This window comes from Solenopsis invicta, chromosome 15 (genome assembly GCF_016802725.1).
Source record: "Solenopsis invicta isolate M01_SB chromosome 15, UNIL_Sinv_3.0, whole genome shotgun sequence".
Taxonomy (NCBI): Eukaryota; Metazoa; Arthropoda; class Insecta; order Hymenoptera; family Formicidae; genus Solenopsis; species Solenopsis invicta.
The window spans coordinates 10,706,365-10,722,122 of NC_052678.1; the positions used below are offsets into that span (position 1 = coordinate 10,706,365).

Here is a 15,758-nt window from a genome sequence, read left to right on the forward strand (position 1 = left end):
AGGAAAATATTCAAAATGCAAATGTCGACTAAATATCAAAGCTACCAATATGCAAAATGTATGCAAATTTAGCTGCATTTCACGATTGTCCTCTTATTTATTTTATAGAAACTAATTTTCAAACTTGTGTATGTGTGTGTGTGTGTGTGTGTTTATTGTACAGCACATTGTACAGTTTCTCGCGATATTCGCAAGTTGTAGTTTCTCTCTTCATCATTATTGTATTGGTATACAATTAATAGTAGCAACTGCCTTAATAATAGCATTTCTCAGTATTCTCAGTATTTTCAGTGTCGCCACGTCACACAAATATCGCATATGTAACGTTAAAACGTCAAGAATCTCCAAGATAGAAGATGGTTGAAAATTGTAAGGAATTAATACATATAAATGAAAAGAGGTAATTGAGGTAAACTGTGTTTACAAGTTAATTTAATTTGATACTTTTTTCAAGTGTTTTTTTTTTTTTTTTTTTTTTTGACATTCGCTTTATTTCTGACGCGAAAAGGGGCAAGTTTCTCGATCGAGATTAATTCTGTCTAGTGTCTACGTCCTACGTCACGAAACTGTTTGATATGTCAATCGATCGATCGACGTATACTTGTATGTATTCGCATATATGCAAAGACGAACGATTGGCGCGAATCGCGATTCCCGATCTTGTCGAATAGTAACGAGCAATCGAGCTGAAAGGAGCGAGATCGCGATATCAGAGCTTGGGCTCGTTCTCATAGACCTCATCTTCGTACTCGGCGTCGTATTCGTCGTAGTCCCCGGCTTCCTCCTCTTGCTCCTCCTCATCGGTCTCTTTGATGATACCCAGCCTCTTGGCGACGCTCTTGACGTTATTGATGACCTCCTCTTGCACCAGATTAAAGCTCATTGCCAGCAAGGCAATTCCAAATAGCAGGTAAAGAGAAGAAAGGGCAATGCTCGTCTGCTCGTCTGCATTGTACGCCGGCACATAATCGCCAAAACCTTGAAAATAGTTGAGACGGAACAGTCGTTTACGTTTTACGTCCGAAAAAAATGCAAGATATTGTTCGATAAATAAATGATTAATGAATACATACATTCTATTGTTACAAGTGAATTTAGTAATTTTAGTAAAATTAATCAAATTAAGTTGAGACTGACTCTCTTGTCGTTAGTTTCGAAAGCTCAGCTAAAATAGCGAAATGAAGAAAATTAATACGATAATTATAAAATCATAATATGTACGAGATCAGTTTCGACGAAAGCAGTCGAGAGCAGTAATGAGCGTTACGACCTTTTGCGCTGGACGCGAACCGATTATACTTTTACCTTTTTATCAATAGACTAATCGAGAGGTTAACGAACAACGAACCGATGGTGGTCAACGTGATGAAACAGAAATAAGCCGAGTCGAGGAACTCCCATTCTTCCCACTTCTGGAACAGGTAAGCACCGCCGAGTATGTAACTGACGACCAGAAAGACGCACAGCCAAATGGGCACGGGTTTCGTCGGCTGTCTTTCCTGATCATCCGCAGCGATAGAGTACTCGTAGTCAAAATCGATATCGTCGGCGTAAACCTGGCGATGCACGGCAAAGCCCATCGGCGACATGATCCTCGGTGACGGTGGTGGTCCTCGTTTGTAAGAACGCGCTATAGAAAGAGATAATCGATCGGCTCGTTATTTTCCGCCTTTTCCGTCTTTATATTTTTCAAATACAATCTTTAATCAAATACAAGCTTTAAGAGTGCGCGATAACAGTAATTATTATACGAGTTGGAAAAAAGATACACATATGACATTCAGTCGTTTAAATATAAAACGTTCTCCTTTTCACAATCGACAGATGAATGATCGTCTATCTGACAAAATTCATTTACGTTCCTCACTATCTTCGCTCACCTACAGAATAATTGCTTCTGCTGCGTCTACTTTTGCTAGACTGCGACCTCTTCATATATTCCATTTCTAAATAGATCGAAGCAGGTCGGAGTCCCGTTGACAAATTCGTTCTGTGATTCGTCGTCGCTTCTTCCACGGAAAGACATCTTCTCGGCAAGGATCTGGTTCTAAAGGATGTTCGCTTTTCAACCCCATCCAACTCTTCGGCCGTTTCGTTGCTTCGACCCGCTGGCGGCGGTGGCGGCGGCGGCGGCGGCGGCGGCGGCAGTCTCTCCGAATTCTCGACTGTAACAGCGTCGCTTATCTATTTAGCTTTAATTTCTTCAAACCGCTTTAAAGAGCGATCTCTTTCATTATCTTAAATAGTATAGATACTCGTTTGAATTTTTAACTATAACAATAGATATCGGTGTGCAATGTATTGGAAATTTTCGATTTTAAGAGAGAGAATCTTAGATCTTACCTGGCACATCTTGAATATTTACCCTTATTTTGAAACGATTGCCATCTCGACGATTCGTCTTCGAAATCATCCAATGCGTATTTGTTGCACAAAACGGGCGAACGATCTGCTTCGTGCGGACTCATCAGCAATTTTCTGTCCAGCGACTGCGTCGTTATTCTAGAACTGCCTGTACGCGATAATGAAAGTAACGCAAACCAGCCGATAGTTTAATTAATCGATGAGTTGATAACGTGTGCAATGCGGCGCAATCGATGCGCTTGAATTAATTAATTAATATCGAGCGGGTACTTGTATTTTACGGGGACCGACGATAATGGCAACACTTGGTATCTATGAAGCTGTGGTCTCGCTTCTACGATTCCGTGTGATTTCGTATGTGACACCGACATATCGTTTGCAACTCTTTTATTACGTAAATAACAAACACGATAAGCAACAGAGACAGAGAGAGAGAGAGAGAGAGAGAGAGAGAGAAATTAATATAAAATTTAATTATTGGTCCCCGTATATCTATACTTCTTTATTTTGAGTGTAATATCTCTTACCTGTAAAAACAAGATCGGCTCTCGAAATACAATTGTTTAGATACGTAATCTTTTTATCCACTTTAATCACTTAATAATTAAAAACTTAAAATCGATTAAAAAGTACCTCTTACGCTTCTCGGAGTCGCTACTGGAATGTCCGAATAACGTGGTATAGTTGCGGCTTTAGCTTCCATTGGATAATTTATAGAAGGTGCGTAAGCAATTGCCTTTGCCTCACCTCCTTCCAATCGTCGAGACATGTATCTACGATTAGTTGGATGAAGATAGAATTAATTAGACATTGTTTGCACGCGCGCGCACCTGGTAAACCTTTCAACAGATAGAATATCGTTAACTCTCCGACAAATCGGATGGCCGAATCGTCTTACCTACAATCAGTGTCGGAATATGAAGACTTTGTCATACTTTCGGAGAGTCCTAAGGCCGAGTCAGCTGATCGCTGACTCACTCTGATGGATCGGCGAAAGGGGCCTCTGCTCGATCCGTACCGCGATCCGTACCTTATAAAATATAATATACAATAGTGCATCGGGACAGTAGATTAATTTGATTCAATCATTCGATGAAAATTTATAAGTCCTTTGGAACGCGCGCAACACTAATTATATTATTGATCCGTCAGTCTTACTCGACACATTACGTATAGCGCTTATTTTGATGAAATTTGGATTTCTGCTTTTCTTAACTTTTCTACTCTATTATTTTATTTTATATTATAATATATAATAATAAAACGTAAAAAAAAATTTTTACAAGACATAAAATTACCCTGATTGACGAGCGGAATATGACCTAACCAGATTGTTACGCCCTCGTTTTTTGGGTGGTTTTGTGCACACGTAACAACACACCTTCCAATAGAGAAACCTAAAAGTAAAAGAGGCAATTATTTTTCAGTGCTAGAAGGAGATGAGTACATACATATAATATATATTACAAGATGCATGATCTGTCGTTCAGATCAGAGAAAGAGAGAGTTTTCCATCTTCTTAATATTATACATGATTAAACATATTGTGTCCGTTACCTAAAACTCGTCGCCATGACGTCTCCGATATTCGATAGGCAGAGCAACATGAGCGGAATGCCGAGAATGGCATAAAAAATAGTCACTACTTTTCCATATTTCGTTTTTGGTGCAATGTGACCGTATCCTAAAATCAAAAGTAAGAAAGTAGAATATGCAAAAAAAATGGCGAAATGTGAAGCACGATGCCTTTATAGTGTACCTCTCGATTCATGTATCGCGAGCGGAAAATGAGCTCGATCGACACTAGGGCGTACGTATTGAAAGCCAAAGTTTAATCGTCGACTTGAAATCTTAAATTACGACGGAATAAAAACGACAAGGTCGTTCAGCTTTTTAGCTACATTCGAATCAACCTTGAATCTTTTCCTCCTCGAGGCTTCGCGCAGTCTCGTAATTTCGTCTACGAGTCTGGGTCAAGGTCGTCAAGATTCCTTACTATCTCGTCTCTAACGCAAGACCTGTTATTCCACAACGCGATGTCTCGATTATCAAGTATTTTATTTAATTGTTTTCTAAAATTATTAGAAATAATTTGCATTTCTTCATTGTTGAACGTAGATTTTCAAAATTTATACATGGTTTAAAAATTTTTTTTATTTGCGTAATATTATAACATAAAAATGTAAAAAATTTCCAGTAATATACTGAGAAAGTATATTACAGAGCTTTTGCAAGGAGAATATAACAAATAATTTTACAATGAGATGTTAGTTAAGTGTTGAAAAATGTATATTGTTAATTGAAAAATTGAAAAAATTAAAAATTATGAAAAGTAAATATGTATTTTCTATTTAAAAGAAAATCCTTTATGTAGAAAAAATAATAACAATGAAGTTTATGTTACACTACTCTCTCTAAATCGGAATCAGAATTCACCGATTTGCAACGATATACTTATAATTGTCATCATTGGTAGGTATTCACTGCTTTCAGTGTTTTTGGTTAAGAGGAGCAAGCGGGGAGAAGCGCATATTTTCACTAATCGGATTTAGTATATTGTCGCTAAAAGATAGTGCATATTTCAACGATGTAACTATAAGTATAGCAAGATTGAGAGCAATAAAATTTCATTAATTTTGACTTAGAAAGTAAATAATTACTACTTTTTCACATTTGTTAATAGTTGTTAATAATTTCGAATATACAAATTTGGAAATTGTTAATTAAATTGTAATAATCTATAATACATACTCGTATTTAAATGTTTTTTTAATGAAGATAGTATCGATTTATTTTCTACTTAGATATACGACCTTCTCTGTATGAAATATCTACAAGAAAAGTTTACCATTTTCAGAGTAAAACGGAAGAAACTTCATTATTACACGGTTACTCCGTTAGTTCTTCACGAAACGGAATTACGAGAAACCTAAAAGTCGAAATGATCCTTTGACAAGTTTCTTTTATCACTTGACCCTAAATATCGATGGATTTATTCGCGTTTGAAAAACGTGAAAACAGGGACGGTGATTTAATTTCGTAATTTTACACCAAAGTAACCTTTTAGTAGCAACGATTTATGGCAGTGAAATGTAAATAAATGCGATAAAGACGTAATAACAAATTTTCAACAGAGAACAGCTCTTTCTATAATCTGTGATTATGCTGAGGTAATAAATATCTTCATGCAATTTTGTTCAATTATAAATAGTGGTGTTTATGATAAATTTTTTTTCTCGAAACTGTGAGAAAAAAGAATTTCCTTTACATACGGTATAAATTTAAGGTACAACACAGTACTATGCATTATGCAATCAGAATGGCAAAGTAGCCTAGTTGAAGGTATGTGTGAGGTAAAAACTCTGGTTTCTCTAGTATAGAGTGAATACATGAATTCTTTGAGAATCCTAAAATGTCATAAAGACATTGCGATCCATTCGCATCGCGAGATCTCTACATTTCTTTTTCTATTCTAAGCAATGTTCTTATTTCGACTAGGAGAAAGAAAGGCAGAGAGAGAGAGAGGAAAAAAGGAGGAGATGAGAAGTAGGTCGCGCACAGTCGATGACAGGAAATTATTCGAAAAGGAAAAATGAAGGAAAGAAATTTCCTGGTATAATCTCGAAGAAATGAATTCTTTTTACCATTGTCGAAGGATTAAGTCATTCGATTGTGATAAGGGCAACATTCGTCTGCTAAACATTTCGATAAATCTCGATTTCTTATCGATAAGTCGTGTCTGATATCACTGCAACTAATTTTTTATGCAGTTACACAAGTCAGTAAGGCAAAAGAATAACATTATGTAAAATATGTAACATCAATTTCATATTTAAAGCAAATTTTTTTAAATAGATGTGTCGCGGCTACATTTTATTGTCAAATTATATAAAGATAACTGGAGAATAAAATTAATATGTTTAAAATGTAAGCTTTAAAATTGAATATTAAAAATGACAACTACTTCAACATAAAATTTGGAAAATATATAAATGAAAAAAATTTTTTAATTTATTTAAATTAATTTAAATTGATTTTATCATAGAAATTGAGCTTCTCAAAGATAAAATACTAAAATAACGAGAGGCTATTCTTTAATTAATTTTACGTATACTTTTGTCTAACGGGATTTTTATTACAGAGTCTTTATAAGGCCGTGATGTTTATAATATGAAAGATGAAAAATTTTTTTCGTTAAGGTAATATGGACGCGTTATATAACTGAGATGTGAAAAAAATATTGTTAAAATGTTAATCATCACTGATTTGTCTATTAAACGTATGCAATATGTAAAATAATTTTTACTACTTTTTGCATAAAAAAGTGGACTTAATACTCGTATTTAAAAAATGATATCGCAAATATATTTTTTTAATATTTTATAATATATCGCGATTAAGTTAATTTTTTCAATTGACTACAATTTATTAATTTTCTGTGATAAATTTGACAAATAAACAGAGCAAAAGTCGCGACGATCGGTCCAAGTACCATTTCTTATCGTATATATATCTTTAACGCTTAATCTACTACGCTCGTTCGAAAAAAGAGGTTACCTACTCTAATCGAATTAGATTTCCAAAGTATCCATCAATCCAATTTACAACAGTTTAAATTCGATTTTCATGTAAATTCTTGAAATATCTACGAACAGTTTGCAGGTTGCACATTCGAATGCACATTTTACTTGAAAAACGTATGTTTGTTAGTTTATTTGCAGCTGCTTTGTCTTGGAATATTTCACTGTTTAAACTCTCTCGCGTTTAATCTCATAATGAATGCATGTCATTTCAGGAATGAATTTCGAAACAGCCACGAAATAAAGCATTTTGCATTTGTTTCGACAAGGCTTGCCTTTTCTTTAGAAATGCAAACGATGCGCATCTACATCAGAATTAGTTTGTTAACCGACAAAAAATCATATTTTTAAGAGAGTTTATTAGAAAAATGTTTATTATTTCGTTTTTTACGTTCTTTTGTTTTCATTCGAATAAATCGAACAAATTCTATTTGATCTCTGTTTTAAATCAAATGTACTTAGAGGCCCCTCTCTAATATTTCATCTCAACACAAAAAATATATGAATGTATATGTACATGTTGTAAAATATTGTATAAGTACGATGATGAAAGTAATAAAATGACGATAAAAATATAATTTTACGAATGACGGAAAGTTTGTAGCTTCAGTATGACGCGTGTGACGCGATTTCGTAGACAAATATAACTTAATGAAATTGAAAATTTTTAATGGTGGTAATTTTGCTGTCGAGCGGGACAAAGACGCGGGAATTGACGTTACGCCATACCATCACGTGCTTGTATCTTGATTTTACCTTAAGAAAGAGGTCAAAGAACGCGTATTAACGCAACCAACCAAACGACTTCTCTCCTTCGAAGAACCGGGTTTTCCCAGTTCGAACTGTTCGAAGGACAGGCGCACTAAGGAGTGGAATCGGCCTCAAAATCCGACCGGATCCACCGGACCCACGCGTTTACATCGCGTAATAACGTTACGCTGTACGTTGTAAATCAGCAGGCACGCGCATTGTAATTTTTTTACGATTGGGTTTGCCGCGGCAAATTTCATTTACTCTAAATCAAATTTTATTCATGCTGTTATTTTACTCAACAATTAGCGTTAAATCAACAAACTGTTAAAAAAATTTAACTGCTCGCTATTGTTACTTTTACTCAAAAGAAATAAAGCTTTGAAATTAAGCTTCGTTTTTGAAATATTCTTCTTGTATTAAATTAATACAACGTTAGAGCGCGACGCTTCTATCAAATATGAGCAAAAGTGCAAGCAAATGTACCCACTGTAGAAGATGGAAATAAGAAGCATTCATTTTAAAAGAGGAAAGTGACGTTCTTTTGTGACGCAAGAACGTACATACATACCTCGCGCATCGAAAAGACTTTTGACGTTGCGAATCAAATCGGAAACAGTAGGCAAGAGTAAGTATACTATTTTAAAATGTACATGTATATTAAATGTTAAAAATTAAACATTGTTTGCTGAGACACTCTGGTACGTCTCTTGGAGACGTCTAAAATTTTATTTTTTTTCAATTAGAGGATTATACGGGACAAGGGGTAATCTGATCTAAAAGAAAGACGTTTTAATCATAATCGTAATTTTCTTATTTTACGAATAGTAGTTGCGCGCATTTTTGAGACGCACCATTTTTTTTTTCCTCTATAGAAAGAAAGGCGAAAACAATCCATTGATCGCAGATGCGATTATCATAATTATCATCCGAAAAGACCTCGAAACTAACCGCGGCGCACGGCTGCTCGCCTCACCTTCTTGCAATGCATATATAAAGACGCGATTCACTCTCACTCTCATTTAGTTGGCTTCGAATGTTATTCGTGTCCATACGTCTTTCTCTTCTCTTAACGTTGTTAACTAAGACGTGCTGCGTTGATTCGAATCAAAACGCTTTTATTCTGCCACTCGGTAGATAATAAAAATGCGTGTTTCTCTTTTAATCTTATTCATCGCGATCGCGACGGTAACTGCTGAAAGTGATGAATCCTGGACTTGGAATGACGATAAACAAAAGACGAGCCGAAACGTCAATGTCAGGTGCGCTATTAGTCTATGATTTATTTAATTGCAATAATTTATTTATATATATATATATCTAATTATCTCGTATGTCATATAATTTGTTTTATCGAATTATCGTATTTGTACATAGGTATCATCATCGATTACTAAATATTTTCCGCACACGCGCGCGCATAACGTTAATTAAATTATATTTTTAGATTGCATAATTATGTACATTAGTAATATATTTAAAAATAAAAAAAGTATAATATCCGTGTCATTCCGCAGTGTCAATTCGACAACAGCTTTGAAGGAATCGTGTATACGAACTAAACTATACTTGACGGCGACGTAGCTACTTACGGATACAATTTCTAGATATCAGGTGCACGAGCCTTCTGAACATTTGGATAGTTTTGACAACGGCATTCAGTTAGGATTTAGGCCTCAGAATCCAGGTCCTTACGGTCCCAACGGTAGACCGCTCGTACCAGCGTACCAAGGCAATAACGGCGTCCTCGTGGGTCCCGGTGGACCAACGGGAATAATTGGCAGGTATTGTCCGTTTGTGTGTGCGCGTGCTTTTTTTTTTAATTATTCAAATGCGACTATTACTCACGTTTATGCGCCATTATTAATTAATTGGATTAATCAACTTTTAAAAATTGCCAAAACTATTTAAAACCCGTAATCTGATACGATATATGTAATTGCATCAGAACTTTTGCATCAGAAATTTCTGCAGAATTTGTTCAAACTTGGAATTAATCTCGGAAGATTAAGATTTTTTATTGTTTTGTATATTTTCTTAATTTGTTCCATATTAAATTTTTAACGATCCAATTAAAATTATATAGCGTTACCTCTTATCTTCGTTTTTTTTTTTTTTTTTTTTTTTAATTGTCACTATTCGTACATTAATTTACGAGGGGGAGGGGGAGATGATCATGCCGTAATAATATTTTACGAGAAATGATTTATAAATCATATATTCTCGGCTGTTAACTTATCAGCAACATGTACACATTATACATGTATATTTTTCATAAATTGCATACGATTTATATGTTTCGTCTATAAAATTTCACTCCATCTATTAAATTAATTATCCTCAAACTGTGTTATTATTATATTGTATAAATATAATATTGTATAGGATCAAACGCTTTTACGATTGGCTTCTCTATTTTTTAAATAAAATTTTAATTTCAAAGCAAACGTTGTATCAAATATGGCTGTTAATTTTTATAAAATATGAAAAAATGTAGAGACACTGTAATATTGATATTTCAGACCTCCTCGTTTCGGACTGAACGAACACGACGGTCTGGATTCGGTACCACCATGGATCAGAGATGATCCTCGTTATCGAGAGTTCGACACTTGCAAGTGCAGATACAGTTTCAATTGTCCATCACCTGGCTTGAAATTTGTGAGTTTGATCGAAAGTTTGTCAACTTGCTTGAAACTTTGCAAATTCGAAAAATTTTACAAAATTTGCCTATGGTGATTTTAGGGGCACTGCGCGCGAGAGAAAAAATACTGTTGTTTCAACAGCAAAAGATTCCCAGGATTGTCCGAAGAGCATCATTACCCATATTATCCTGTAACGAAATCTATTCATGCATTTTCAAAACATTGATACATTCTCTCTTGTTGAGATATACTCGTATATATTATAATATTTTGTGTGCTAGTATATTTCACAAATTTAAATATTTTCTAAAATTTTGTGTCGGATAAGTTAAAGACAAATGTTCAGTATCATTTTATTGATTTTCAATCCAAGTTTTGTCTATTCATACAATTCGAAATCCCGTATTTTTTGTACGTTTTTCATTAAATAATAATAATAATAATTCCTAGGGTGCGCCGCACAAATACAGACCGAATGGTTTTGCACCAACATCGATTTATTACGGCAATCGAAGACCGTACAACGGTGGCTACCAACATCCGTCTTTCGGTTCCGACTATTATTCAGGAACTTATAGCGGCAGTTATGGTCACCGTAATGAGTTCGAGTCGTTACGGCCACATGACTATGATCCGGAACTCGACGATTATGTCATCTACGGGAGATCATTAGGCAAGAATCAAACGCAACCGAACGAAGAGCCAAAGACTCACGAAAATACTAGAAAGTAATGAACAAATTCTTATTTCTTCTCAATGGTAATGCCAAAGATGTAACCAGAGATGTAAAGATATATACATTTTTTTATTGAGCGATTAAATAAGACTCAAATTCAATAGGAATTTTTTGCATTGATAATTGATTTAAATTAAACTACACGTGTGTATCATGTGTAAGTTTAAACTATAAATTGCATTATAAATATTACTTGTGCCTCGAATCGTTTTCGAATTTACGAAATATGTATTATTCTCTCTCTCTCTCTCTCTCTCTCTCTCTCTCTCTCTCAAGCTGACAAAGATAATCCTAAGGAATCAAGTTTTTGCTCTTTTTAAAAAAGTGAATTATTATACTTTAAATTGTCGATTTATACAATACGTGAAAAATTAAATTTTCCACTAATCAATTTGTCTTTGTCAACATCTCACGTCTTGCTGGGATAATTTGGAGTGTACTTTAGATATCGACTCACCAATCGTTGTAATGACGATGATGGAATAGAACAAAGAACCGGCGAATGTCCATTGAATATCATCCTCCTTTTCGCTGCCATTCCATCCTTCCTTCTCCATTTTGTTCAAAAGGCAACTCTCGAATTTCTGAATTGCGCGTTATTCGTGAACAAATAATTTTCTGTCAAATCGAATCAAGTTTAACGTAACATTACGTATTATTTGTTTTAATTAAACATTTCTCGAATCATCGTAGAAGTAAGCTCGCAAATTACGCTTTTATAAAACTAAAAATAGGAGAAGACAAAAAATACGTACCATTAACTCGAGCAACGCCTGCTCGGTCCAATTTTCACGAATCAACACGTCAAAATCCTTAGTAATTTTCCATAGCTTTTCCGAAACGTTTCCTCGTATATACTTGATGCTGTTCTTCACCTGCGAACAAAGCAGATGTAGAACGATACGCTTATTTGGCGTCGCCGTCGTAACGCTCGACGCCAGTCATAATAATTCATTAACACGATGGTAGAACGTTTGACGTGGAAATATAGTAATTATTTGTCTGTACTCTTTTTTTTCTTTTTTTTATCGCAGTAATTTCTAAGTAAATTTTAATTTATAGTGCAATTACATGATAAATATTACTTAATGGTTTATAAAATTAAGTTACTAATTCAAGTATTAATAAAATATATACAATATTTATACAATAATTATTTAATAAAATTATTAAAAGAATAAGTCGGACTTGTACAACAATATATATAGAAATAATATAATCATAACTACTATTGTAAAATTAACCTGAATATAAATTATACAGATTTATCTTTAAATTATTAGATTCAAGAATAGTTTACATTAAATATCACGTCGTTACTTTATATATATTACATAAAAGTAACTTATAAATATAAAAAGTACGAAATTTTTATCTTTTTATTCTTTTAAAATTATTGAACGTAACAAAAATTGAGATTTTGTATACATACATATATTTTCTCCTTTTGCGAATGAGAAAACTTGATAAATAAGTTAATTAAGACTGCGGTCAATCAGATCAAATACTTGGAAATATTTGATTAACCAATCGGAAGAAAACATTTTTTAAATTGATCAATCGAAAGATGCTTCAACATATTCGTAGTATCAATTTGACCGTACTCCAAAGTATAATCGTGTATAAATATTTACGTACATGTATATTTCAAAATTAATCAACTGAAAAGGAAAAATAGAAATTTCTAGTATTTACTAGTAGTCAATAGTGATGCAATTTACCTGCTTCTCGTTAATCACCTCCAGGTACTCGAAGGCGAATGCACCGATTACACAATAAGCAACCACCAAAGAGATTAGCGTCACATGAGAGAATACGCATCTGCTGAATTTCCACAGCAGCCTGAGGAACCTGATGCATTTCGACGGTTTCTCTACTTCCACCACGTCGAACACCTCGCGCGGCATTTTCTACTTGCCTCCTTTAAATCACGGATATTCTCTTATTAGATTCTCCATTTACATAGCGAGAGCAGGAACACGCTTCATCTTCGTCACTGATTGCTAATAATTCGATTTTTGGTTCTGATTCCACGTAATTAATGTATTAATGTATTAATAGTTGTCAAATTCAATATTTCTATCCAACATTTGTTTAAGAATAAACCGATTATAAATTTAGTTGCACTGATCTTTACATAATAAAAAAGAAAGAATCGTTTTGAATCTAAAATCAAGGAAATAAAATTCATAAATATACAAGTATTGTGTATTTCTTTCATTGACAGATTATCCGTATCTACTCGTAAGAACGACTTAACGACGCACATTGATCGATAAAAGAGTGTTAAGAAAAATGCGAATTTATATTCAATCACATGCTTAAAATGCACCAAGAATTTTATTTACAAACGTTTTTGCCACGTTCTTATTCAATACTTTAATTCGACATTGACTTATTTTTCTCGAAAATTAGTGATATTAAAAAAAAAGTTTAAACAAAAGCTTGTTTTTAAAAGAACTATCTTTATCTAACGATACCCTACTCGCTCTATATTTCCAATTAATATTTCCAACTTGAAGTGACACTCCGTTTACATTTGCTCTTGCAATAAAAATTTTTCTCCAATTTTCGACAATTATTCACTGCCGAGAAAAAGAGTGGTACCGGTGGTCTGATATACTCTATATTATCGAGAGAGAGAGAGAGAGAGAGAGAGAAAGCGTCTAATCAATATCGCATCCATTTTTAATTCTCTCTATCAATTCTCTAATAAATAAAAAAAGCAAAAGCTACAAAGACGTAAAGCCTCTTTAATAATTTTTCCAATTCTCTTGCTAAATTTCTACGTTGCAAATATAATCTCAAATAACTATGAATAAATAACTTCCTTTTATGTTGAAGCTACAATATCGAATCATATTACAAACAATTAAATGCGAAATATTTTCATCATAAAATACTTTTCTGGTTACATATTTATTTTTTAGAATATGCTGTATAACAAAGCTTTGTTATCAATTTTTGAAATTCACGTTTTTTATGTATTATGTAATATAGGAATTGAAAGTGTTTGAAAAATCGGCACTCGTTTTTATTCTCTTTTTTTGTGTGTATAATTACTATTGTGAACCAGCGATTTGATTCATATTGGACGTATCTATAGTACACCCTCGAAATACATAAAATACATAAATTTAAACAAACGAATTCTTCCTTATACCTTGTTTAAAAAAATATTTAAATAATTTTTGAACTTGATAAATATCTACAAATGGATATTTTTTTAAATTATTATATTTTAAATTAAAGTTTGTTACACACATGCACACGTACGAACGCGCGCGCGCGCACACACACACATACACACACACACACACACACACACACACACAAAATATTAATGTATTTTATTGTCCATTATAAAATTATTTGCTCTAATATAAATAACATAATTTTCTTAATATTTGCATCGCTAAAACTCTTGATTGCTCTCATCATTTGATAAATTATTGCACGCACACAATACTTCTTGAGAAAATATCATGTCCGAAATATGAGAATAATAACATCAAAAGTGGAAATTCAAAAATATTACTGGGAGATAGCTTAAGGTAATAAAATAATAAAAGTATTACCAAGCGTACACTAATACGATGACTGTTATAAAATGTTTAAAGTTACATCAAGGCAGCTGATAACTACGATTAATCGCAACCATACGGTGACGAAAGATCAAATTTATTCGATTCCTTTTTTTTGGAATCTTTGAATGATTCTTCAGAGCCTTAAAGGATCTTTCAACACAACATAAAGTTCGCGTTTACTTGCAAATATCCGAACGCGATTTCCGCCATAAAGCTACACGCGTGTGATTCTCGCATGTTTTTCGACACGAAACTAAGGCAGAAATGTGGAGCGTAGTTGAGTTACATCTGCGAGACGGCTGTTCCAAATTTATCCCGTCGCGTCGCGACGCGGCGTCGAAATTTCGTTCGGAAAGCAACGCGAAGAGGAGATAACGCGGATTTATCCGTGATCAGAGACTCTGGCGTTTAACGAAACGTATACTTGAGAAGTGTTATATTGTATTATATCATAGAATTTAAGGATTTATCTTTCGTATTGCAACATACCAAAAGGGCTAGATGGAAATATTAACTATGCAATAGATATATACTTGGATGAATAATATTCGACATTGCGCTTACGCGATTGCGATAAACGTCAAGGTAAATGTATAATATGTCTGGCATCGGTAATTATCGCAATGGCGTGTATTAATTTGACCATGCAGAGGTTACATGAATAAACATGAGGCCGATGATGTAAATCCGCCCGTGGCGACGACGCGACGCGGAGCAACGGTTTCGACTAGAGCACAGACGGGAGTACGTACTCTACGTTATATGATTCTCCTGCATGAAACCGACGACCTGCAGAGAAAGCGCTTTATTTTTAGTGATGGTTATTTGCAGAGAAAAACGGGTTTGATGAGATAAGGGGAGGCAACACGCAGATGATTAACGCAAAAATATATTTGAGAATTTCGTGAAAGAATTACTCCTTCGCGAATTATCGAAACTTGAGGTATGTAATTGCTAAAAATCAAAAACGATCAATAGCGCGAGAACCTTTGTTCGAAAACTCACCATGTAATACTTTTTTTACAAGTATCAATAAGTGAAATGGAAATTTTTATATATATTTGCTAAAATTGCCATTATTTTTTTTGGGGGGGGT

At 33.9% G+C, this 15,758-nt stretch overlaps 2 protein-coding genes across 5 annotated transcripts; one reads left to right on the forward strand and one right to left on the reverse strand.

Annotated features, from left to right (window-relative positions):
• Window positions 1-444: 444 nt before the first annotated feature.
• LOC105199710 lies at window positions 445-15,139 on the reverse strand. Of its 4 annotated transcripts, none has more exons than XM_026139503.2 (12): window positions 14,654-15,139; window positions 12,797-12,996; window positions 11,831-11,950; window positions 11,533-11,659; window positions 3,922-4,048; window positions 3,663-3,761; window positions 3,263-3,394; window positions 2,998-3,137; window positions 2,366-2,512; window positions 1,881-2,165; window positions 1,306-1,630; window positions 445-978 (listed from the first exon to the last, which is right to left on the reverse strand). In XM_026139503.2, exons 2-12 carry the CDS (start codon window positions 12,980-12,982, stop codon window positions 873-875), a joined length of 1,794 nt encoding a protein of 597 aa, XP_025995288.1. In that variant the 5' UTR covers window positions 12,983-12,996; window positions 14,654-15,139; the 3' UTR covers window positions 445-872. The 4 variants fall into 4 exon arrangements, with proteins under 4 accessions (XP_025995288.1, XP_025995287.1, XP_025995285.1 ...); XM_026139502.2 differs by having other exon boundaries at window positions 1,349-1,630; window positions 14,843-15,137; XM_026139500.2 differs by having other exon boundaries at window positions 1,349-1,630; window positions 14,654-15,134.
• Window positions 6,355-12,933, forward strand: LOC105206252. Its single transcript, XM_026139520.2, has 6 exons — window positions 6,355-8,956; window positions 9,302-9,478; window positions 10,217-10,355; window positions 10,440-10,529; window positions 10,790-11,067; window positions 12,821-12,933. Exons 1-6 carry the CDS (start codon window positions 8,841-8,843, stop codon window positions 12,852-12,854), a joined length of 834 nt encoding a protein of 277 aa, XP_025995305.1. The 5' UTR covers window positions 6,355-8,840; the 3' UTR covers window positions 12,855-12,933.
• Window positions 15,140-15,758: the final 619 nt, after the last annotated feature.

Bases quoted from the DNA above. Each gene is read 5' to 3' on its own strand.
- LOC105206252 (XM_026139520.2), top strand. From the start codon at position 8,841: ATGCGTGTTTCTCTTTTAATCTTATTCATCGCGATCGCGACGGTAACT. The intron at 9,479-10,216 runs GTATTGTCCGTT...TTGATATTTCAG, and splicing joins CCAACGGGAATAATTGGCAG to ACCTCCTCGTTTCGGACTGA. The intron at 11,068-12,820 runs GTAATGAACAAA...AATCACCTCCAG, and splicing joins ACTCACGAAAATACTAGAAA to GTACTCGAAGGCGAATGCAC.
- LOC105199710 (XM_026139502.2), bottom strand. From the start codon at position 12,982: ATGCCGCGCGAGGTGTTCGACGTGGTGGAAGTAGAGAAACCGTCGAAA. The intron at 11,951-12,796 runs GTAAATTGCATC...CTTTGTTCGCAG, and splicing joins AGGTGATTAACGAGAAGCAG to GTGAAGAACAGCATCAAGTA. The intron at 11,660-11,830 runs GTACGTATTTTT...CGCGCAATTCAG, and splicing joins AGGCGTTGCTCGAGTTAATG to AAATTCGAGAGTTGCCTTTT.